This window comes from Herpailurus yagouaroundi, unplaced genomic scaffold, assembly GCF_014898765.1.
Source record: "Herpailurus yagouaroundi ecotype Mexico unplaced genomic scaffold, PumYag 188, whole genome shotgun sequence".
Lineage (NCBI taxonomy): Eukaryota > Metazoa > Chordata > Mammalia > Carnivora > Felidae > Herpailurus > Herpailurus yagouaroundi.
Genome location: NW_024412419.1, coordinates 39,059,437 through 39,084,392, shown reverse-complemented (window position 1 = coordinate 39,084,392; position 24,956 = coordinate 39,059,437). Strand labels below are relative to the sequence as shown.

General features: G+C 43.5%; 1 protein-coding gene across 2 annotated transcripts in view; it reads left to right on the top strand.

Annotated features, from left to right (window-relative positions):
* The window catches only part of RPIA (ribose 5-phosphate isomerase A), a 32,065-nt gene extending 27,917 nt beyond the window's left edge, over positions 1 to 4,148 (top strand). For both annotated transcript variants that reach the window (XM_040496806.1, XM_040496805.1), the window contains one exon: positions 3,220 to 4,148. In XM_040496806.1, the coding sequence (XP_040352740.1) occupies positions 3,220 to 3,317 (98 nt within the window). In that variant the 3' untranslated portion in view covers positions 3,318 to 4,148. The remainder of the gene's footprint in view (positions 1 to 3,219) is intronic.
* The last annotated feature ends 20,808 nt before the right edge of the window (positions 4,149 to 24,956 follow it).

Below are 24,956 nucleotides of genomic sequence, written 5' to 3'. Positions count from 1 at the left end.
TGTTCCATTGGGTTCCACCCAGAGCACAGAGCTCTATAGAAGGGCCAAAGCTCACGGGTTCTTGCCCCTGTGCTCACAGTGAGCCACCTCTGCCCTCTCTGCCACTGGGGCATGGTCAGTAACCCGAGCAAAGGTGCTCTGAGATCAGACCAACTCCTGTCCTTCCTCTCTACTCTTTCTTCGAAGCCTTTTCTGAACCTGGTTTGACTTTCTCTTGGCTCAGGAGGAAGCTGTCACCTTGTATTGCAGAATTGTTGGGTCTTACGTGGCCACTTTGCTTCCTTTGGGAGGCTTCAATCGTGTTGGTGCAGGGCCGTGCCAGCGACCTCTAGGTTTCGGCAGCTTTTTCTTCTGCTTGATGGCTCTTCATCACCGATAGATGATTTTGTTTCTTTATGTATTGGGGGACTTCTTGCGAAGTTTTAATTTTAAAATTCGTTTTATTTTACATTGTTCAACGTTGCAAGAGTAAACAGTGAAAAGTCCCTTCCTTCTTTCCCTCCATGTTTTCCTGTCAGATGGTGCCAAATTGCCCTCCATGGATTGCACCAATTTACCCTTCTAACAATTTTCCCTACACACTCGTTCATCAAACTTTATTTTCCTGATAGTTGAACAGTTTTATTCATTGTGGCATGTATGTATATATGTAAATATTTTTGGTAAATGTCGCATCACGGAATAGTATTCCATCGTATTTCTGTGTGTGAAAAAAAGTGTTTGTCTGGAGATTCTATTCTTGATGAGCATTCGTGTGTTTCTGGTTTTAGGCTATTAGAAAAAGTGCTGCTGTGAACATTCTTATACGTGTCTTTTGATGACCATGTGTGTGCCTAACAATTGCATATATACCTAGGAGTAGAATTGCTAGATTGTTAGGTATGAATACGTTCAGCTTTAGAAGATGCACTAACAGGTGTTTTCCAAAATGATTTTGCCAATTTCCTCCCACTGTCAGTGAGTGGAAGTGTCTTTGCATTCTAGTCAAATTTCATTATTTTCATTCTGGTGAATATTTGCATTCTCTTTTCACTAATTAGTTTGAGCATCATTTTTTATGTCCACTGGCCATTTTATATAGCTTCTTTTGTAACGTACCTCGTTAAGTCTTTTGCCCGTTTTTCTACTAGGTTGTCTGTCTTATTGATTGGGAGAACTGTCTACGTATTTTGATGCGGGTCTTTTGTTGGATATATGCATTGCAAATGTCTTCTTGAACTCTGGGGGAGACTTCTAAGGCCGATAGTGTGATCGCAAATAACTGGGATGTAAATAGCAAAGCAGTGTTGAGAAAGAACAAGGCTGAAGATATTCCAGATTTTAAGCTATATACTACAAAGCTGTAGTAATCAAAACGGTATGATACTGCCACAAAAATAGACACATCAATCAATGGAACAGAATAGAAAGTCTAGAAATAAACCCACGCGTCTATGGTCAATTAACCTACGACAAAGGAGGCAAGAATATACAATGGGAGAAACCGTGTCTTCAGTAAATGGTGTTGGGAAAACTGTGCGGCTACATGCAAAAGAATGAAACTGGATCACTTTCTTATACCGTACACAAAAATAAACTCAAAGTGGGTTAAGGACGCCTGAAGCCATGAAACTCCTAAAAGAAAACATAGGCAGTAGTCTCTTGGACATTGGCTTTAGCAACATTTTTTTCTGGATCTTTCTCCCCAGGCAAGGGAAAGAGAAGCAAAAATAAACTATTGGGACTACATCAAAATGAAAAGCTTTTGCACAGTGAAAGAAACCATCAGCAAAATGAAAAGGCAGCTTACTTGATGGGAGAACATATTTGCAAATGATGTATCCAGTAAGGAGTTAATATCCAAAATATATAAAGAACTCTTACAACTCAACACAAAAAACTAGCACTCTGATTAAAACGGGGCAGAAGATCTGACTAGACATTTTCCCAAAGAAGACACACAGATGGCTAACAATCACCATGAAAAGATGCTCAGCATCACTCATCATCACGGAAATGCAGATCAAAACCACAAAGAGGTATCGCTTTACTCCTGTCAGAATGGCTAGAATCAAAAAGATAAGAAATAACAGATGTTAAAAAAACACAGATGTTGGCGAGGATGTGGAGAAAAGGGAACCCTCATGCTCTACTGGTAGGAATGTGAATTGGTGCAGCCGTTATGGAAAACAATATGGAGGTTCCTCAAGTTAAAAATAGAAGCATCACATGATCCAGTAATTCCACTACTGGGTATTTATCCAAAGGAAATGAAAACACTAATTTGAAAAGATATATGCACCCATGTTTATTGCAGCATTATTTACAGTAGCCAAGATAGGGAGCAACCTAAGTGTCCATTGAGAGATGAATGCATAAAGATTTGGTGTATATGTGCAATAGAATGTTACTCAGCCATAAAAAAGAAAGCGATCTTGCCATTTGCAACAATGTGGATGAGCCTAAAGGTATTCTACGAAGTGAAATAGTCATAGAAAGACAAATACCATATTTCACTTACATGGAGGATCTATAAAACAAATGAACAAACAGAAAACAAACAAGCAGAAACAGACCAATGGTTGCCAGAGACGAGGCATAGGGGAATAGGCAAAATAGCTGAAGGGGATTAAGAGGTCTAAACAGTTATGACATAAAGAAGGCACAGGGATGAAAAATACAGGGTAGAAAATATAGTGAATGATATTATAATAACTTTATATGGTGACAGATGGAAACTACACTTAACTGTGGTGAGCGTTGTGTAATGTACAGAATTGTTGAGTCACTATATTGTGTACCTAAAACTAACCTAGCATTGTATGTCAACTATACTGCAATTAAAAAAAATAACAAGTGGGAGTGGAGGTTACTTAGTCAATGGAGGGGCTCTCTGAAGAGAAGACTTGTCATCTGATGCCTGAAGGACAAGAGAAGCACCATTCCCTTGAAGTGCTCAAAGACGACTGGTTCAGCAAACAGAATAGCATGAGCAGAGGCCCTGAGGTAGGTAAAAAGTTGGCACATTTGGGTAGACAAAGATGGCAGGGGAGAAAGGGATTGTAAGAAGAAATAAAAATGATCAGAATCTCTTTTCATTGTCCTGGGAAGGAAAGACTTCAGACCTGTCATTTGTCCAGTGCTGCTAATGGTGGTTGCCCTTACCGACCCTACTATCCTTGACCCTTCATGCCTTGGGGAGCTGAAACTTAATGCTTATTTTCATTCTTCATCCTGCAGGCGTGGTGGACACAGGCCTTTTCATTAACATGGCTGAGAGAGTCTACTTCGGGATGCAGGACGGCTCCGTGAACATGAGGGAGAAGCCTTTCTGTTGACCGTGTGCAGGAGCGAACTGTGTTCACCTTGAGCCCCCGGCCCACAGCTGAGGTGGACATGCCTCTCCAGGAGCCTTTGCCTTAATGTCTCTGTGCCAGATAGACAGCTGGCAGGGTGGGGGTTGGGGGGTTAAATCTAGTCTTCTGAAGTATTGTTATTTAATGTCTTTTTAAAAAAAGAAATATAAACCTATATATTTTTACTATTAAAAATACTGTTTTTTTTAATAAAGTAGAACTTGATTTCATGTTTTATATGAAACATTTACCAAAAAAAAAAAAAAAAATAAGGGAACTGTCTTTTAAACTTTTAACTTGAGCCTGCTGGTTAAGCATCTGAATATTGGGTTTGCTGAGAAACGTAAATCAAAACTTTCCTTTAAACTGGTGAAATGAAGGGCCCAGCCAGCAGTGATTCCCTGATGCCTTACTGGAAACATTAGAGTTTACTTTTCTACCATGCTGTCTTGTCTTTAGTTTTTGTTGTGATCACGTACAATACTTAGGTACATATTTTAAGGTGAGGTTTACAGAAGTCTGGCGAGTGGAGCAGTGTGGTGTAGAGTGACTCAGAGTGTAAACCGTCAGGGAGAAAATGTGGTTCTTTTGCTAAGACCTGGGGGTTCCTTCAGACCCCTGTTGTGGGAAGCAATTGGCCAGAAATACTTGCCAGTCCTGCCAAAGCACTGCTGTGAAATGTGAAATACTTTTAAGTACTTGTCTTTTTGTTATTGTTTCTCTTCCTTTATTATTACTTGCATGGGGCGTCAGAAGCTGTCATCTCCTCGGACTGTTTGAGGGTTGAAATAAAACAGTGTGGTGCCACTTTGACTCTTTGTCTTTACTGTTTGCAGTCATTTTGAAGTAAAATCGGGATCAGTTTGGCTCCCCGGCATACATTGGGTTTTTGATAAGGGGTAGAATTTACTCGAGAAATCTTGAGCCAAAAAGACCAGATTGATAGTTCCTGTATTTCTGAGAGAGCTCGATGTCAACTTTATTCCACAGACCTTTGTCAAACGCTATTTTCTTTGTTAATGGAAGATAACTCAGCTGAACAGAAGTCGCAGATTATCCCCAAGCGTTCTGTTAGTCAGACCATTAGTCATAGAAGCTGACAAGCATTAAGCAGGTTACCCGTATTCCCTCTTTATTCTCCTCACCAATATTCAGACTGTGTGTGCCCAGGGAGCAGTGAACTGCCAGAAAGCCTCACAGACAGGGAGAGGGAAGGCCACGATCCCCTCGGTGGTAATTCTGGGTGGGACTGAGGAACGCAGCTTGCTAGGTGTTTGTGCCCACGGCCTTTGGCTCCCCGGGGCCGACCTCGCTGGAGACTCGGAGTAGGCCTCTCCCTCCGCCTGCCCTCCATCCTGAAGCTTGGATTGTAACTAACAAGCTTGCTGGCTGGCCTCTCAGTTCCTGCTAAACCAGGTAGCACAATGAAAGTTAACAGAACCAGCATTAAAGAGGCTCTTTTCCTTGCCGACTTCCTTCTCTTTTTCTTTGCTCTTAAGGTGCTGTTTGTTTATTTTTTAGATTTATTTATTTATTTTTTTAAGAGAGCGCAAGTTGGGGAGGGGAGCAGAGGGAGAGAGAGAGTCCCAAGCAGCCTCCACACTCAGCATGGAGCCCCGTGCGGGGCCTAATCCTACGACCCTGGGACCATGGCCTGAGCTGAAATCAAGAGTCAGGGGCTCAACCTACTGAGCCACCCAGGTGCCCCAGGATGCTCTTTATTTTTTATTTATTTATTTATTTATTTAAATTTTTTTTCCCAACGTTTTTATTTATTTTTGGGACAGAGAGAGACAGAGCATGAACGGGGGAGGGGCAGAGAGAGAGGGAGACACAGAATCGGAAACAGGCTCCAGGCTCTGAGCCATCAGCCCAGAGCCTGACGCGGGGCTCGAACTCACGGACCGCGAGATCGTGACCTGGCTGAAGTCGGACGCTCAACCGACTGCGCCACCCAGGCGCCCCAGGATGCTCTTTAAAAATGGTTGCCTCATACTTGCTAAGGAAACCTATCGTTAGGAGTGCTTTAGTTTTCTTCAAGCCTGCTCTGGACTAGATGAATTTTGTAAAAAATGGGCATCAGATCTTAGCTGAGAAAACTTGATAGAACCAGTTTTTGCAGTCCTTTAAAGCTCTTGTGGCATGGGTTAAATTCAGGGATAAAGATAAAGTTAAACTGGGTGTCTGAAAGCCACCTGCATGCTCCACATCCCGTGGACATTTTCAGTGGGTTTCAGGGCCGTTCGCACCTGTGGCCAGACTGCAGCTCCAGCGAGTTACTGTGAGGTTCTCCTTCTCTTGAAATAAACAAAACATCCGCTGTGCTTTAGGCACACATATAGCACTTTGTTCTAGAGGTGAATTTTGATCGAAGGTTCTTCAATAAAATTGTAATAAGATGTGATCTTGCAGGTGATACATGGGGTGGAAAAAATTTTCAGGCACATGATGAATCCAAGGGACACGGGGCAAGCTGCAGGTTTGGCATTTGGGGAAGGTTATAACCGAGTTAAGCTGCCACACTTTGGGGAGGCATATGGGGGGCGGGAATCACTTGCATTTGAATAAAACCTATTCAATTTTGGTTTCAGCTAGAGCTCATAAAGTTTTGATTTACTTACCAACCTTTTTCTGAAGTTCCCATCACGTGCCAATTTCTAGTAAGACCCCTCACACCCTAGATGCTTCCGCCGTGGTGGATGAGCCTGGCAGGTTGACCGAGGAATGCCGAGATGGCACTGTGACATGAGGGAATTATCAGCATAGTGGGGAAGAGGTGGGCGAGTAGGTGGGAAAAACGGTTATCAGGTGACTGGCGACAGCCCCCTACCTGTCATCACTCCCCTTGTGCCAGGTGCTATTCTGGGCCTTTGCCCTATTACCTTAGGACAACTTCATAATATTAATTCTCTTAATTTGCAGAGTGAGAAACTGAAGTTTCGTTTAACTTGTTCAGGTCATACACTGGAAGGCAGGCCAGACCTAACTGGCTCCAGGGCTTACTCCTAATTCAAGGTGGTTGTAGGACTGTGAATAGTTTGTATTCCTTAATTCTCGTGTCCATCATTTGCAACTTGAGCCACAAGTAATTTGTTAAAGGACCGAAGTTAATGAAGTGGTTTATTTATTTGTGTGTGTGTGTATGTGGGTGTGAGTGTAGGTTCATGAGTCATCCTATTATATTAATTTCTGTCTCTGGATGAGCTTTAATGGCAGAAAGGAATAGAACACTGCACCAACCTAGGGTGGGCCATGGAAAAGTGCACTTTGGAGAAGTCCTCCTCATCTGTCACCATTGACTTTTCTCCTCCCCCATGCTTGTTCCCTCTTTTCCTTTCCAGGTCTGGGGAATAGGTAGGTAGGCACAGTGGCAACCAGCAGCATGGCTCGCCTGGGAAAGGGTGTTTATGGCCAAGATTGTTAGTTCCCTTTAGCCAGACTCTTCAGAAACGCATGGTTGGACAGAGTTGGTTTTATTGACCCATTGAATTAGGGAAGTCAACATGCCAGGCAGGGCTGTGGGGTGTCTCAGTCAGAGGGTGTTGGGGCCTAGGGAATTTGGGCCTGGGTCTGGTGCTTTGTAGGAGGGCTCAGGGAAGCAGGGCTCTGCTCCGGATCGGATCGGATCGGATCGGATTGGATTGGATTGGATTGGATTGGATTGGAAGCAGGAAAATTCTGTGTTCGGTATTTTCATTTTTACCAAGAAGGTGAGAAGGATGAGGCTAAAAATCTGGGACTGATAAGGAAGCAGCAGTCGTTCAGCCAGAATATGGGGCCGTCTGGTCCTTTTTGTGATTTGGACAACGTTCAGTTTTGGTCTATGGTGAGATGTAATTATGGAGTCGTCTGGTTTTTGTCTTCGTCACAGTCACAGAGTAGTCGTGTCTGATGGAGTGAAATTGTTGATGTTCCCCAGGAGAACACCACAGCCTTGCTGTGGGTGCCAGGCCAGCCCGTAGCAGCACCAAGGCCTGACGAGAAAGCTGGTGGTACAGGGCTACGTTTCTCTTTCTCAGGATATGCGGACCGCAGGATCCAGGAGGCCTGCGCATTCTCTGATCACCTCTTCTCTCTTTGATTAACAAGTATTGAGCACTTGCTGTGTACTGGACCCTGGGATGAAGGAGTCAGGCCACAGATACCCGTGACGTGGCTCCAGCTTCCAAAGACGTCATTGATGCCATGACAACCGTGCCTCCTAACTCTCTCAAAGGCCTAAGTCTGCTCACCGCCTGTCACACCTGGCAGCTGAGGCAGCCAGATTTAGGATTGCATCAGTCTCCACTCCCCACTAACCCGGTAATCAGATGATGTTTTTGTCATAGGTTCAGTGCCTCTGCTTTTTTGGTAACCGGGTTGTCTGGTAGGGCAGCAGCACACTCCAACAGAGCCTAGCATTCAAATGTGCCCATGTTGACTCTGCAAATAAACATCTGTAGTGGTGCTTTGAGAAGGGTGAAGGGTGTGTTCATGTGGGCGGTGGGATGGGGCTGGAATCCAGAGAGGGAGGGAAAGGCCTTCCCGGGGAAGGCAATGCCAGTGTTCCGTGGTCAATACATTATGCAGAATGATGCATGAGATAAATTCAGCATTGAAATTGATTCCTTTATGTCAGATCACTGAGAAGTATCTCTGCTCAGCAGCAAGGTGGGAGAAGAAACAGCTCCATCTCCAGGAACTAGAGCCCTGGCTGCCATCTCTGTAGGCCTTGGCCTCGTGTCAGTAAGACTCCAGAATGGCTCCCTGGTGACAGAAGTACATTTGAGAGCATTCCCAGGTTCGGGGGTGCCCTGGTCTGAGTTTCAAATAGAGCTGTGCTCATCTACATTTTATTTCAGAAGCCGTTCTCAGCGGCGGGTTGGACCAGTCTCCAGTCCCGCATGAGTTCGGAAGGTTCCAGAGCTCTGATCTGATTTTAGCCACGCTAAAAAGGTGCAAAGAAACAGGTGAGATGCACTTTGATAACATCTTTTATTTAATCCAACATATCTAAAATACTACCATTTCAAGGGCACCTGGGTGGCACAGTTGGTTGAGCGTCTGACTTTTGATTTTGGCTCCGGTCGTGATCTCACGATTCGTGAGTTCGAATTCTGTGTTGGGCTCTGCACTGAGTGTGGGGCCTCCTTAAGATTCTGTCTCCCTCCCTCCCTCTGCCCTCTTGTGGGAGCTCTTTCTCTCTCCCTCAAAACAAATAATAAACTTAAAAAGAAATTACTATTTTGACATGTAATCAATACTTGACATTTTGTACTCAGTCTTCAAAACATAGTATGTATTTTACTTCATATCTCAGTTTGGACTCGTCACTTTTCAAGTGTTCAGTAGCCACACTGGTGAATGGCTAAAGTATTGGTGAGCACAGTTTTAGAATTTAAGACAACTCCAGTGTTGTCCTTGTTCCAGCTTTTTATTTTGTTGTTGTTGGTGGTGGTGGTCTGGCTTTTTATTTTGTTGTTTGCTGGTTTGTTTAGGGGGAGACAGACCAAGTGTGTGCTAGAAAGCAGGGGAGGGGCAGAGAGGGAGAGAGAGAATTCCAAGCAGGCTCCATGCTGTCAGCCCAGAGCCTGATGTGGGGCTCGATCCCACAAACCATGAGATCATGACCTGAGCTGAAATCAAGAGTCGGACACTTAAGTGACTGAGCCACGCAGGCGCCCCTGTTCTGTCTTTGTAAAGGCTCCTTTGATATCTTAGAGCAAGCCTGAGGATCTCCTGTGGCCTTGGACATTTCTTAGAGCCCACAGAGTTGAGACAAATGGAGGGCTCCCCAGGGGGTCCACTCAGTAGCCCCAGTTTAAGACTGAGGCCATCTGTACTTCATCTGTGCTTCTTGACCTTATAAGTAGCCTTAACTGCAGGGAACAGAATACCATTCTTTCGGCTTCTGAATTAAGTGATTAGTTTAGTTGCGTTATAGTGCTTTTTCTCAGAGAGGTATGTGTGATTAAGATAGTCACCTGGTTTGGAATATCAATCTTCCACGTAGTAGCTTTTGGAGAGGTTGTTTCACCTCTAAGCCTTGATTTCTTCACAGTATAATAATGTTACCTTTTAGAATTGTTCTGAGGATTAAGAGTGCTAATTCATGCCAAGTGTTTAGACCAGTTAGAGGCACATAAAACACTTAATAAATGTCACATTGCTATTAGGCTGCTTTGGACTTACAGTTTCCAGGTTTCTTGCTGAAAATAATTTGGTGGGGGTGCACAGTGGATGCAGAAACCATGAGCTAAGTCATAGATAACATGGAGGTTCACTGGTCTCTACTTTGATATGTATGCTATTTTCCGTAACATTTTTCTTAAAACGGCATGTCAATTTCTGTCCTGGAATTTGCAGAAAGAAAAAATTGTTTGGATAATTTGACATGCCCCAGTGAAATGCCATATAGGTTTACTTGAGATAAGTGTATGTGTGTGTTCTGCTTGGGGAAGTCAGGGAAAGGCTGGTACAGTAGGTGGTCATTTAGCTGAATCTTAAAAAAAAAAAAAAAAATGTTGAAAAATTTTTCCAGCTTTCATGAGATAGAAGTCCTGTTTATAAGTACCCACTTAAAGTGCACAAATAAGTGGGTTTTAGTATATTCACCGAGCTATGCAACCCCCAGTCAGTTCTACAACATTTTCATCAACTCAAAGAGGTACCCTGTGTCCGTTAACAGGCATTCCCTGTGTCCCCCCAGTACCTCCCGCCCCAGCCCTAGGCAGCCGTGAATTCACTCCTGTCTCGATGGATTCCCACTCTTCTGGACGTTTCATATAAACGGAATCTTATAGGGGCGCCTGGGTGGCACAGATGGTTAAGCATCCGACTTCAGCCAGGTCACGATCTCGCGGTTCGTGAGTTCGAGCCCCGCATCGGGCTCTGGGCTGATGGCTCAGAGCCTGGAGCCTGTTTCCGATTCTGTGTCTCCCTCTCTCTCTCTCTGCCCCTCCCCTGTTCATGCTCTGTCTCTCTCTGTCCCCAAAATAAATAAACGCTGAAAAAAAAAAATAAACGGAATCTTATAATATATGGTCTTGTATCTTGTTGCTTTTATTTAGCATAAGGTTTTCAGGGTTTGTCCATGTTGTAGCATAGATCAGTCCTTCTTTGTTCTTTTTTATTGCTGAATGGTATTCTGTTGTATGCCCGGACCACATTTTATTTATCCATTTGTCAGTTGATGGACATTTGGGTTGTTTCCATTTTCTATGGCTAATGCTGCTGTGAACCATCAGGTACAAGTTTCTGTATGGGTGTCTGTTTTCATTGTCTCCTTTTTGTTGTTGTTTTGGTCCTCTCTACTGTCTTGATTTAAATAAATATTTTTTCGCAAACCTTTTTAATTCCTCTGGCTTTTTTATTTTTTTCATTTTTTTTCTTTTTACTGTATATATTTTGGTGACTTTCTCAGCGGTTGCTCTAGTTGCTGACTCTTAAAGGAAGAGCAGAAGCCCACCAGGCAGGAAGCAGTGGCTGAGAGAAGAGTGAAAGAGATGGAAAGAAGCATTCCACGAAGTGGGAACAGAATGTGCAAAGACAAGGGCTAGTGAGGACCTGGTGGGTACAGATGACTTGGAGGAACTGTGTGTGGCTGACCAGTAATGGCTCCAGAGGGAGAAGAGATGGAAGGCAGGGGACACATACTGAAGGGCCCTGTTCACCCAAGCTAAGGACTTTGGCCTTAATTCTCACAGTGGGGGTGATTGGCAGCGGAGTGGCATGACCAGCGTTCTTGCTGGCTGCAGGGAGGAGGGTGGGATGGATGAGGAAGAGCCTGGGCCAGGGGTATCAGGTAAGAGTCTGTTGAAGCAGTTCGAAGGAGCTTCCTACTTCACTTGAAGACTTTCTTTAAGGATGATGGAATGTTTTCTTTCCCATGTCAGGGCACAGCAAGTCTGGGCTGGGAGAGAAGCTTCCACTGCCACTGCCAGGAACCATTCTTTCATGTGGGTAGTTTTTTAAGTGTTTATTTATTTATTTATTTATTTTGAGAGAGAGAGGGAGAGAGAGGGGGAATCCCAAGCAGGCTCCATGCTACCAGTGCAGAGCCCGATGTGGAGCTTGATCTCACGAACGATGAGATCATGACCTGAGCTGAAATCAAGAGTTGGTGCTTAAGGGACTGAGCCACCCAGGCACCCCTCTCATGTGGGTATTTTGTCTGAGGCATTATGCAGTGTCACTAGTCACCCCAAGGGCAGGGACTCTGAAACTTCCTAAATCCAGTTAACTTGAAAGTGTTTCCATTAAAGCGACCCATTATATAAGAGTCCTACAAATACAATAAGATATAAAGTGAAAGTAATGAATGTAATTCTTGGGAAGGAGCCACAATTATCAACGTTTATTTATTTTTGGGACAGAGAGAGACAGAGCATGAACGGGGGAGGGGCAGAGAGAGAGGGAGACACAGAATCGGAAACAGGCTCCAGGCTCTGAGCCATCAGCCCAGAGCCTGACGCGGGGCTCAAACTCACGGACCGTGAGATCGTGACCTGGCTGAAGTCGGACGCCTAACCGACTGCGCCACCCAGGCGCCCCGGAGCCACAATTATCAATATCTGTAGAGAGAAATCTGTATATAAATACGGATACAAAAGGCAGGTACTGAGTTTGACAGATTATTTTTGGTTTGTTTCTTTTCCCCTACCCTCTGAACCCCCTCTTTCTATTTGGGGAATTCTTCACTGTAGGAACTTGCTGTGGACATAGTTCCCCTGCTCTCTACTGAAGTGGAAATGTCCATTCTCCTTGCTCTCTGGCAACCAAGGCACAGAGCTAGGCTTTGCCAATTGGCTGTTCCTGCCCAGGATTTGAATGTAAAGACGGTGTCTCAGTTATCTATTGCTGCATAACAAATCACTCAAAACGTAGCGGCTTAAAACAACCACCACTCTTCATTTGCACACAGTCCTATAAGTTGCTCAGATGTTGGTGGGATAACTCACCTCCATTGCATGTGGCTTCAGCTGGGGCAAGCTGGCTGAGACTGAAACGTCTTGGGAGTGCCTGGTTCTCTCACTCTGTCTGTACGTGCCATCTTGGGCTTCCTCCCAGCATGGCAGCTGGAGTCTTGGAAGGGGCATTCTTGTGGAAGCTGCAAGGCTTCCTCAGAAATTGTACAACGTCACTCTCACTTTTATTACTTAAAGCAAGTCAGAATGCCAGCCCAGGTTCAAAGAGGTGGCGAAATAGACTCCACTTCTTGAAGAGAGAAGGAATTGACGCAGAGTTTGCAAGTTGTCACAGGGAATGACAAAGATACAAGAAGAGTTTAGTGTTCATTCTGCTGGTGGCATCTAGAATTCGGTGGCGGGCAGCAGCAATGCCAAGAACAACACTCAGGACAGCAGCATCAATAGTGGCATTTATTCAGACCTTTTCAGGGATAAGTTCTTGGTCATATTTCCAGCTTACCAGGTTCCCTTGGTTCTATTTTTGAACCTAATTTTCTAGCCTTCCTATCCATTTTGGAGCTGCATAATGTGCTTTGAATAAACCCCATTTCTGCTTAATTTAGTCAGAGCTAACTCCTGTTGTTTGCATCTTAGAACATTGACCGATGCCCCAGTCGATAAGAGAATGACTAAGAACTGTATATAGTAAAATAGATAATTTACAAAACAGGAAACGCACACGACTAATAAACACCTGGAAAATGTTCTACCTCACTAACAATGAAAACACAGCACATCTAAGTTAAAGCAATAACAACAACGTGTCTTTTTTTTTCCTACCAAATTATCAAATAAATTAATGTTGCGATTAGAGTTGCAGAGAGCATAGTGAAATAAACTCTCTTAGACCTCTGGCTGGGTTGTAAACTGGTGTAACCTTCTTCCTGGGGATTTTTGGGGCAATGTTTACCAAGAATCTTTAAATGGATCATTCCTTTTTAATCCTTTCCAAGAATCCAGTTGAAGCAAACATTTAGAGATGTAGCTATAAATGTATGCATGAAGATTTTCATACCAACGTTACATTTTAGCAGACATTGGAAACCCGGATGATGCACGTCAATGAAGGTGTGATGTAGTGTGATATTACGCAGCCATTGAGAAAGACTTGTCAAGAACTAAAGATGCAGGAAAACTTTTATAGAATAATATTGAGTGATAAAGTAAAAATTATTGATGTGACATATCTCAGCTAGGATCGAATCAGAAAAGTAAACCACTCCAGGTATTTCAAACAAAGGGAATTTATTGTAGAAAATGCTTCACAGGTGATGGAAAGGCAGAGAAGCCAATCATTATGTAGAAGCAACCCAGAAATAAGCCACTTTAATCCCAGGACTGGAGAAGGTGCCAGAAGTTGGGCAGTTGGTGGAATCTAGAACCATAGAGGAGATGCAGCCACCGGTGGAAAATTCCTCCTCAAAGCGGAGGAAGGGACAAATACCTTATCCCTTCTTCTCACTTTCCAAGCTTTTACCAGGGGTCTCCCATTAGCCAATCTAGCCAGAAGCCAGTTGGCATTCGAGCCAAGGGCAGGAAATGGATGAGAGAGTAGATGGGCAATGACTGCCCCACAGCGTGATCTCAGCTAGATTCAAATTGTGCATATTACATGATGTTGAAAGTAGTTATTTTTGCTGATGGGATTAGGTATGATTTATTTTCATATGTTCTGTATATTCTAGAGAACGCAGACAATGTTATTAAGATAAAATATGGCAAGTGTGTGGGGGGGAGATGCCAAATTTTTACGAAGATAATAAGTATGTGAGTATGGATGTGGCCCAAACAGTCTCATTAAGCTGCAGACTTTTGTCAGGGGCCTTCCAAGGGCTGGGTGTTCTTCCGTGGTGGGTGCCAGCAGGGGGCGCTCCAGCCCCGCACACCAAAGCCTCCCTGGGCTGAGCCTGATACGCTGGAATTTGCCCAGCCATTGCAGAGCAGAACCCTAAGGGAGACATTGCCCTGTTGGCTGGCCAGGGCCCCCAGCGGTTTGCCTCTGCCAGTCTCTCTCAGAGCTGCCCCTTCTTCTCATTATAGGCTACTGGGAGGACTCATGGGAAAACCAGCCACCATCAGAACTCGTGGGTCCTTCCTTGGCCCTTTGGAGTGTTTGGCATGGTGCCCGTTGGACCTTAGGCCTTACTGGTACTGGTTATGCTTACACGGAGGTACCAGCGGTCACTGGGAAGAGCTCTTGGCCCTAAGTGTCATATACGAATAAACGCTCTATAAAACCATCTTGGCTTTTTCCTAAACAAGTACCTCACATTGATGGGCACAAGGCTCCACATCTTACAGTTTCTGCAAGGCATGTCACTTAAAGTGACTGACTCTGAGAGATCAGTTTGGGCCTCTTAACCAACAAAGTCAGGAGCAGTGAGAGCTGCATTATTCAGGACATCTCTTTGCGTTAAGCTGTGTATCATCACCGTTTGGTACTTTTGCTCTCTTAATCTCTCTCTGATCTCCTGGGTCCACAAAGCTCTCCCACCGTTGAAGGTGCAGGCTGAGCTGGGCCTGAAGTTCCTCCAGGATGTTTTCAGGCGGATCATCTTTCCTGGACATCTACATACCGGTCCTCAAGGGTCATTCAAGAGAATGGGGAAGCCTTCCCAGGGGAGAATGAATCAGACTTTGAGTAGCGGACATTGCAAAAATGTAATGGGGCTCTGATACTGAAGGCACCTGTAGCCTCATGAGGAGCCGCCCTGGGCTGCCACTAGGGCCCCCACAGTGAGTGCTTTCCACCTGTAGCTCGTACAGAAACTGGGGTAAGAGCTGGGTGCTGGAGTGCCCCCCCCCCCCCCCAGGCTGTGTACCCATCACAGTTTGCTGTGTGTGTGTGTGTGTGTGTGTGTGTGTGTGTGTGTGTGTGTGTGTATGTGTGTGCGCACATATGGTGTATTGAAAAATCCAAGAGAGGTCCGGTGAAGTGGGAGAATAATTTCCTGTAATTCTGGAGAGTTTGTCCTTTTCTTCCCTTACTCTCTAACTGTGAACATATGTTTTTATTTATGTGGCTTTTCCCCCTAAGGAAGTACAGGATGCTTTACAGCTTTATGCTTTTCTGTTTTGGGAAATGAGATAAAGCCTCTTAAAGGAAAAGATTGCTTTGGGTGAAATGTCAATAGAGTGTGTTAAGAAAAATACAGTTACTAAGGGTAAAGAGGGTGATGGATGCCATTTCAGAAATTTGTGAAAAATAAGCACGTTTTCATCAAAGTAAACTATATCAGGCATGAAAAATTGAGTTTCTGAATAAGCAAGAACTCAGGCTGATACTGTTTGCAAGTGTCGATCTTGGAAATTCTCGAGGTACTTTGCAGAGCTGAGAATTGTGTTCTCTGGGTTAATGCCTCAGATCAGCTCCTTTCTTTTAAGTATAATTGTCTTGGGTTTTATTTAATGCCTTCTTATTTTTTTCTAAATAAAAAAAAATTTTAACGTTGATTCGTTTTTGAGAGACAAAGAGAGACAGAGCATGAGTGGGGAAGGGGCAGAGAAAGAGGGAGACACAGAATCCGAAGCAGGCTCCAGGCTCTGAGCTGTCAGCACAGTGCCTGATGCTGGGCTCAAACTCACAAACTGTGAGATCATGACCTGAGCCAAAGACACTCAACCGACTGAGCCACCCGGGCTCCCCCCTTCTTATTTTTTATTGAGATATAATTCACATGCAATACAAATCACCACAATGCATCCTTATTTCTAAAACAGACCACTATTTTATCAGATTGTGTGCATAGGGAGTTTTATACTTACGTTTAAAAGTTTTGGGGAGAAAAGAGGAATCCTTTTTCTAAGTAACCTTATAGATTTTAATTGTACATGTGTGGTAGTACTGAGGAATTATAAATTTGTTTCAAGGGGCAAAATATATTTTTTTTGTGTTTTCTCTTCTGTAGGAACTCTATTAGATCATGTCTCAGTGTATATCAGAGTATAAATAATGACAGAGAGTAAATGATCCAAAGCATCCAAATAAAAGACTGGATTCTAGAACTTAGTTTTCTGAATCACTTTCTGTAATTAAATTAATCAACACTTTTATAATCTGAATTTTATAGTAAGGATAATTTTATTTTAAAAAATTTTTTTACATTTATTTATTTTTGAGAGACAAAGAAACAGAGCACGAGTGGGGGAGGGGCAGAGAGAGGGGGACACAGAATCTGAAACAGGCTCCAGGCTCCGAGCTGTCAGCACAGAGCCTGACGTGGGGCTCGAACTCACGGACCGTGAGATCATGACCTGAGCCGAAGTCGGACGATTAACCGACCAAGCCACCCAGGTGCCCCAGTAAGGATAATTTTAAATGAATCCCCCAAATTTTGGTTCTAGATTTAGTTCAAAAATTCTTTTGCCCTACAAGGAGAGTTTACACAGCTTGTACCTCCAGGTCTAGCTTGTTATGTCTCTTCTAACATACCAGCCTTTGGTTTCAATCCACTTTTATTAAAAAAATCTACTTTAGAGCTAAAATGCTTTATTAAGAATTTCTTAATCTGGAGGATAATGGAGCGGTAGAGAGGTTTGAAGGTTTTACCAAGGGCATGTATTACTGTTCCAAAAATAAAATGGAAACATTTGCAGCAATCAAGTGGGTAAAATATTTTGGTCCACTTGAGTGTTTTCATTAATGTATTCTTGCCCTTTTAAGTACTTTCAAGAATGGAACCGGACAAATGGATGTGAGCAATTCGAGAGAAGTGACTTGATTAACCGAATCTGGCATCTGTCCCCAAACGTGCCCTTGTGACTTTCATTTAGACAGTTGGTCCTCAGTCCAGAATGGCGAAACATATTTTGATGGTTCACATGTCACTTGTCAATAAAAGACAGCTTAAGATTCTGAGAAGTATTTGCTGTAACTCGTGCAATTTTACCTTTGAGATCAGTTCACACTGTTGGGAGGCCATTAGCTCTTATGTTCATCTGACTAAGTAAAGCATTTTACCTTGGGTGCTGGGGAAGGGTCTCCTCGGCTGTGGAATGATCTGACCAGGGGCTGGCACAGAGCTGGCACTCAGGAAGGATTGATATTATCTGAATCTGCAAATAAGACAGTGGTTTCTTTCTGACTTTCACCGTGCAGTGTTGGAAAGTTGTCCCCCACCTTCTCCTGTTCCTGAACACTACTTTCTGGAAAAATTATATTCTAACAAACATTTCAAAGGAAGAAAATTCACAATCTTGCACTTTAACACAGTAGTCTTAGCGTTTTTGTTGGTGTTTTTCTCCCCAATCTTTGTTCATAAGCACATTAAAAAAATTTTTTTTTAATGTTTTTATTTATTTTTGAAGGAGAGAGAGAGACAGAGCATGAGCAGGCAGAGAACAGAGAGAGAGGGAGGCACAGAATTCGAAGCAGGCTCCAGGCGCTAAGCTGTCAGCACAGAGCCCGATGTGGGGCTCGAACCCACGAACCGCGAAATCATGACCTGAGCCCAAGTCGGACACTTAACCGACTGAGCCACCCAGGCGCCCCACATATTTTTTTTACATAGAGCTAGTTGTAAGTGTGTAGAATTGCATACTTCACTTTACAAATGCCCCATTGAGTTTTCCATGTTGCCTCATAGACTTTAGAACCTTCCTCTCAAATGAGTGTACGTCATCGAGTTGGCTTTCCTTTATTTCCTTGGCCATTTCTCTGATTGGTGGGCGGGTAGGATTTTTCTAATGTTTGATTTTTAGACTTAAAATTATTGAGTGCAAGGGAGTGGAATTTCTGTGGCTTTTGATACGTGTTACTAAATTCCTTTTCAAAAGGCTATACCTATTTCCAGTGCTGAGTGTCTCACAAGTGTTCTTTTTTCAACCATATGAGGATTGTTTTACAGGCTATTTCCACACCTTTATATCTCTCCCCTCCACTCAGCAGAAAAATGTGGTTCAAGGTGAGGTGGGACATACATACATGCATGTATGTTTACTGTGAATGACTAAACTTCATCTACTAAATTCTACATTATCATCTCACTGAGAAATACAGACAACCCACTTAGCTCCTGGCCTCATTCTGGCATTGGTTCCTGTATGATGGCCCGATTCTGTTAAGTTTTTGTCACAAAGCCTGCATAGTAAAGTGGAAACTTTGACTTTCTGTTTCTGACTGTGATTGCAGGTGTCTCTCCAGAAAGAGGGAGTTGAGGGAACTTGTTCCCCACCGTTTTAGTTACAGAGGACTAAGTAAATACCCAGCATGCAGTCAGTAAGGAGAGAGGGTCTGTGCGCCCGCCACACGTAGAGAAAACAGTTTCATCTCAATGCTGATGAGGGCAAAAAGGCACACGGTGTTGCTTTTCATGAAGTCAATTCTGCGTGTAGCCCTGGGAGCTGTTGTTTAGAAGGTTGCATACAATAAGCTTCCCAAGAGTCTCCTTGAACTTTGGCCATTTCTCAACATACTATAGCGCCGAAGCAAGCTTTTTTTATCCTCAGTTTTATTTTAGATGGGAGAAGTGACTCTGTCAGCATCACATAGGAGCAGAACCAAAACCAGGTATAAGCCTGCCTTCAGATCCAGTGTCATTTTACTGGGTTTTATCTCCATTTTAAGCCGCTTGACTATTTCAAAACATGCCGTTAAAGGGTAGAAATCTCTCAGCATCCACTGCCCTGATAAAGGGAATACTAGATCAGTCGCCTTGGCGATTTTGTCCAGTGTTGACACTCAAACAGGATACTTAGGGATTTCTGGATTTCACTTATGCTTTCTTCTGACTATATTGTCTGTATAACCTGGGTAACCTCCTGATCTTGCTGTCGGACTCTGTTGGTGTAGTCCCAGCACCCACTGGGTGAGCACATGTTGTAGGTGGTAAGCTCCTACGGGTCTGTGGAAGTCTGCCACAAGGTGTGCATGTCAGGGGAGTCCTAGTTTAATCTGCACCATGGGCCCAGTCTCTGGCAGGGTGTTCTCTTCATTTCTCTTTGGCCATTCACCTCTTCAGATGCCGTTTCATTTGGGGAAACTTGACCAATGTTCTCCAATGAATCTTGCCCGGCCTCTTTTCATATTAAAGTGGTTATTTTTACATTGTAGATAGAAAATCAGGTTCAAAGAAAGGACCTTAAAATTTGTTCCTATTTCCGTGTGAAAATCATAGCGTTGTAGATCTGGAAGGGGCCTTGTTTTTTATTTTTTTTATTTATTTTTTTTTTTAATTTTTTTTTCAACGTTTATTTATTTTTGGGACAGAGAGAGACAGAGCATGAACGGGGGAGGGGCAGAGAGAGAGGGAGACAGAGAATCGGAAACAGGCTCCAGGCTCCGAGCCATCAGCCCAGAGCCTGACGCGGGGCTCGAACTCACGGACCGCGAGGTCGTGACCTGGCTGAAGTCGGACGCTGGACCGACTGCACCACCCAGGCGCCCCTGGAAGGGGCCTTCTTAATCGCTCAGTGCAGCCCCCTCATCTTACAGACTGGGAGGCTGAGGCCTGGTGATGTGCTCAAGATTGTTAGCAAGGTGATGGCCTGGGGGGGGACTCCAGTCTACTGCTTTTTAAAGACGGTGGAGCAAGCGTCAGATGCCTGCTATTCTACCAAAGGGGAGCAGACAAGAGGAAAAATGTCCCAGGTCAGAAATCAGAGGGAAATAATAACCACAGAGCCTCCATAGAGTTGTAAAGTCCTTTGTAGCTTATGAAGCTCTTGCAGATGCAGTAGTATGAATACATAAAATGAAATTTAGTGGATATTTTATGAAGTGGATTCTTTTTTTTTTTAAGTTTATTTATTTTGAGAGAGAGAGGGAGAGGGTGGAAGGGCAGAGAGAGAGGGAGAGAGAGAATCCCAAGCAGGCTCTACATGGGCAGCACAGAACCCGATGTGGGGCTTGATCTCAGGACCGTGAGCTAAAGCCAAGAGTCAGATGCTTGGTCAACTGGGCCACCCAGGCGCCCCTTACTAAAGTAACTTGGCTTTAGGTGTTGAAGTGACTTCTGAATTATTAAAGAAAGAAAATTACTAAAGAAAGGAAGTCTGCTCTACTGGTCTTATTTCACTGTAGCCATAATCTTTTAAAATCTATTCAGTTTATTTTAATTAGAATAACCCATTTCTTAAGTAAAGCAGTTAACAGGGAATTTTTTGAGGTTGCTTAACAGATTTTGGCAATTTCCTTAGCCCTGCATTGGGTATTTTTTATTTCATTTTTTGCTAAAGAAATGGGGTTTGTGGATTTTGATAACTGCACATAATAGATTAAAAACAATTTTTTTTAATGTTTATTCATTTTTGAGATGGTTGGGGTGGGGGGAGACAGGGCGTGAGCAGGGGAGAGGCAGAGAGAGCGGGAGACACAGACCCTGAAGCAGACAGCAGGCACCAAGCTGTCAGCAGAGCCCGATGCGGGGCTCGAACTCACAAACCATGAGATCATGACCTGAGCTGAAGTCAGACGCTTAACGGACTGAGCCACCTAGGCGCCCCTGCACATAATAGATTTGAAATCATCAGGCTGTGATAGAACAAGGAGGTCTGATGACATGATTAAAACTAAAACTCACAGAATCCTTTGAACTTGGATGGAAGTTTCTTGGGAGGGGGAGGGTACTAGAGAGTGGCCTCTGTATCATTGTGGGTCCCTGAGGACAGGATTGATTGCTCATGTTCCGAAGTGAAGAAACAGCAGTGAAGGGTTTTGAAAGGTTAAAGCAACGCTCGCATGTGGGTTCATAAAAGTAACGAGTAGTTACCTTTACTCAGGCCCTCACTGGTGCTTTCATGTTGTCACGGTCCTTACAATAACCTGCAAAGAGGTGCTTTGTTATTATCTGAAAATTACAGATGCAGAGACTGAGGTTTTGATAGTGTTAGTCTCAAGGCCAATCAACCAAGTTAGTGGCAGAGCTAGATTTGAAGTCCAGTCTACCTAGCTCTGAAGTCCCTGATCTTTCCTTTGCACTTTTATTATACTCAAGAAGCTATGACTATTTTTTTTTTTTCCTGTTTTTCTTGTCGGTTGATTCCAAGAGCGAATGATTTCCTTTTTCTGGACATGCTGAATAGGGAGTGTGGGCCTTTAACTCCTCTGTCTGTAATCTGTGGCTGGGCTGGACCTTTCTCTTCTTCGCATTCCTCCTGCTTGATCAGCACATGGCAGGGGAACTTCACAGGAGCCAGAGTATTAAACATTCCCTTTCTCTGACTTTGCCTTACTTTTCCCCCTGGTGGTAGGGGACAAGCTCTGTAGTAACTGAACTGGGAATCTTAGGAGGAGAGGCCCCCACTTCTGTGGGGTGCACATCAGCAACATTTGGTTCCTCCGCTGTGGCTGAAGCCACCTGACCTGGACCCTCATGCCAGCCCCATAGTGAGAAAACCCTGTTTTTCATTTCTTCTTTTGCAAAGGCCCATCTGGATAGAGCAGGTGCAGAGGTGGGTCCTTAAAATAGAAGCCTTTTTTCCATGTGACGTGGCACTATGGAAGCCCCCTTGCTTCTTTACCTGTTGTTCAAATTAATGACATGATGAAGATCTGTGCCCTCATCGTGGCATTTTCCTGACTTCTGTGGGACCTTTCATTTGTCAGTTGACCTTTCTAGTGTCTTCACTTGTAAGATACAGGACTTGTTCTTGGCAACCTCAACGAGTATCCTTCCTAGCTTTGATGTTCTGTGTCCATGTTTCTTTTTTTTTTTTTTAACGTTTCTTTATTTTTGAAAGAAAGAGACAGAGTGGGAAGGGGAGAGGGACAGAGAGAGAGGGAGACACAGAATACGAAGCAGGGTGCAGGCTCCGAGCTGTCAGCACAGAGCCCGACGCGGGGCTCGAACTCACGAACCAGGAGATCATGACCTGAGCTGAAGTTGGACGCTCAACCGACTGAGCTACCCAGGCGCCCCTCTGTGTCCATGTTTCTGATTAGGGCTCAGATCTTTGAATTTGCCATCTCTGTCTTGTGTAGTTCCCCCAGCAATATTATTCTAGCAGAAATAGCTGGGCCTCAGAATGATTCTTGATGGTTAGAGTATGTCATCTCACCATCTTGACATCCCATTTGCTCTATATCAGCAACCCTCTCTAGGGCAGGTGTCAGGAACCACTTAAAAGCTTGAGTAAGTTTCCATGTATGTGTTTGGGATCACAGAAAACAATAGGTGATTTATTTTATTTTAAATTTTGTGGATTTTCTACTAAACTGGTACCAAGGCATGTTATTCTTTTTTTTTTTTTTAATGTTTATTTATTTTTGAAAGAGAGAGAGCACGACAGCAGGGGAGGGGCAGAGAGAGAGGGGGGCAGAGGGTCTGAAGCGGGCTCTGCACTGACAGCAGAGAGCCCAGCATGGGGCTCAAACTCACAAACACTGAGATCATGCCCTGAGCCGGACACTTAACCAACTGAGCCACCCAGGTGCCCCAAACAATAAGGTGATTTAATTTAACATCAGGGAAGGTTATTTCCCTGTTCTTCCTTTCTGTCTTAAGGAATTAAAGATTCCTTTCAAAGTTCTAAATCTTAAGAGACTAGATTTTAAGAAATTGATATTTATAAAACTCTTCTCTGTGTGTGTGTGTGTGTGTGTGTGTGTGTGTGTGTGTGTGTTTACTGAAGGCCAAACCAAGCCTTGAGTCTCAGTATTTTTGTTTTCTGTTTTGTAGAGTAGGAATAATATTTCCTTCATGGGGTTGTTGTGGGAATTAGCTCAGCAAGAGGTTGGGGTACTGCTTGATACAAACTAGGCACTCAGAAAATGCTTGTTCTCCCAGGATCGTGTAAGTTTTTTTTTTTCTGCTCCTGAGTACTAGCTCTTGGTTAGGCTTGAGGCTGAAAAATTGGCCCTCTGATGTCAAGGAGCTAGCAACGTTTTAATGGGACCAAATTAATACATATGAAACAATTCGAGAACAGCTTGAGTCAGGACATGACTGATCGCTGCCTGGGGACAAGGTATGCCTCCCTAACAGAGCAGGCACATTTTCACAGCAATGGTCTCTGAGTCTCATTTTCAAGGAGAGTGGGGTGCCAGCACACGTGACCATCCTAGGAAAGAGTCAAGACCACAGGTTGTAGGGGTCCAACAGTGAAGGGAAAGCTAAGGAAAATTGTCCACTATTAATAAGAGAGAATGAGGCGTATCATTCAAAATGATCAATGCAACATGTAAGTAGAAAAGAGAAGTGCTGTGAAATAGCGAGCGAGAGAAGTTGAACACAAAATTGTCTTAATGGTGTGGATTATCCTGTAGCTTTGTATGAAGATGCATAGATAAATATTAGATGAGAATAGAATGTGAGGAATCAAAATAATAGATGTGTTAGGGTTATGGATTTATGGGTGAATTTCAAAAACATTCCTTTTAGTAGGCTTTCAGTTTTAACAATTGACACCAACTATTTTGAATAATTTCATAGTGAATAACGACTTGTGCTGAATATTATGCCAGTCCCTGGATGAAGGTTCCATCCTTCTTTGGGGTAGGACTTCTTCTGTGATATTCATTGTGATCTCTGTCTTGAATGGCTTGTTGTTTTTGTTTTGTTTTATTTTGTTTTGTTTTTTTTTTTTGAAGAGAAAAAAGTACAACAAATCCAGGAGATTATGGAGACCTCTTCCATTTACATTTCTGTAGATCTTCCTTCTCGAATTCCCTACAACCTGATACTGAATCCAAAGGAAGGGAGAGGCCCTGGGAGCTCTGATTTTGAACTTTAGGGATTTGGCCTGCTACTTCTCTAGAAAATGACTGGTTCTCCCAAGCTTCAGTCAGCCTTAATAGAGGCACATATCCCTTCAAGAAAAACCAATATACCAACAATCCACTTGGCAAATGGATAATTCAGGTGGTGATTTACATTTTATTTTGGCAGATGGACCCTTCATTTTCAAAAGAACTCTTCATGAGTGTCCCTCAAAAATGAATTGACTTTTCAGGAACACATTGATTTCATGTGGTCACTTACCCTGTGGGTAGTATGTATACTTAGGCTGGTTCTTCCATAGCATGAATAAGTGGGCTCTTGTCAAGGGGAAGAAACTGAGGAGATGCAACATGGCTGTGACCCACCAGCTTTCAATTTAATTCGGGTCAAATCAGTTCAGCCCTGTGCAAGCCAATCCAGTGCAAACTAGTCCAATCTAACCAGTCCAAAAAGCATGTTGGTGTTTGTGTCAGTGAATCTAAGGAACATCATCTCCCCCCGAATTAGAAGTGAACAAAACAGCATGGCTTGAGTTGGCCCTTTTCCACTCACCTTGTGTGCCAACTTCTCAAGGCCTCCTGGCCTATGTGTGCTTGAGAATGTAGATTGGAGGCAGGGGAACTGGACAGAGCCTCGATGCCTGGCTTCTAGACTTATTTCAGTTTCAACTACTAACAGCATTGAGTAAGTGGTCAACCTCTTGAGGCCTTAATCTCCTAATTTATTCAAATAAAGACAGTAGTCTAATTTTTTTGAGCACTTCTCTCCAGTCCTGGCAGTCTATGAATTCACCTTCAGCTCTTTTATACAAACTTTTTGATTATTTGAAACCAAATTTCCACTACTCTGATACTTTTAGTTGGCTCTTCTCAGAACATCAGTGTCCAATTTAGCACTATTCTAATTATTTTCCTTATTTGTACCCATTTTTTTTGGGGGGGGGCAAGGATTATGTTTTTTTCTGCAGACTTTTCTACAGACTTCTTGAGGACAGGGCTTGTGACACTTACATCCTT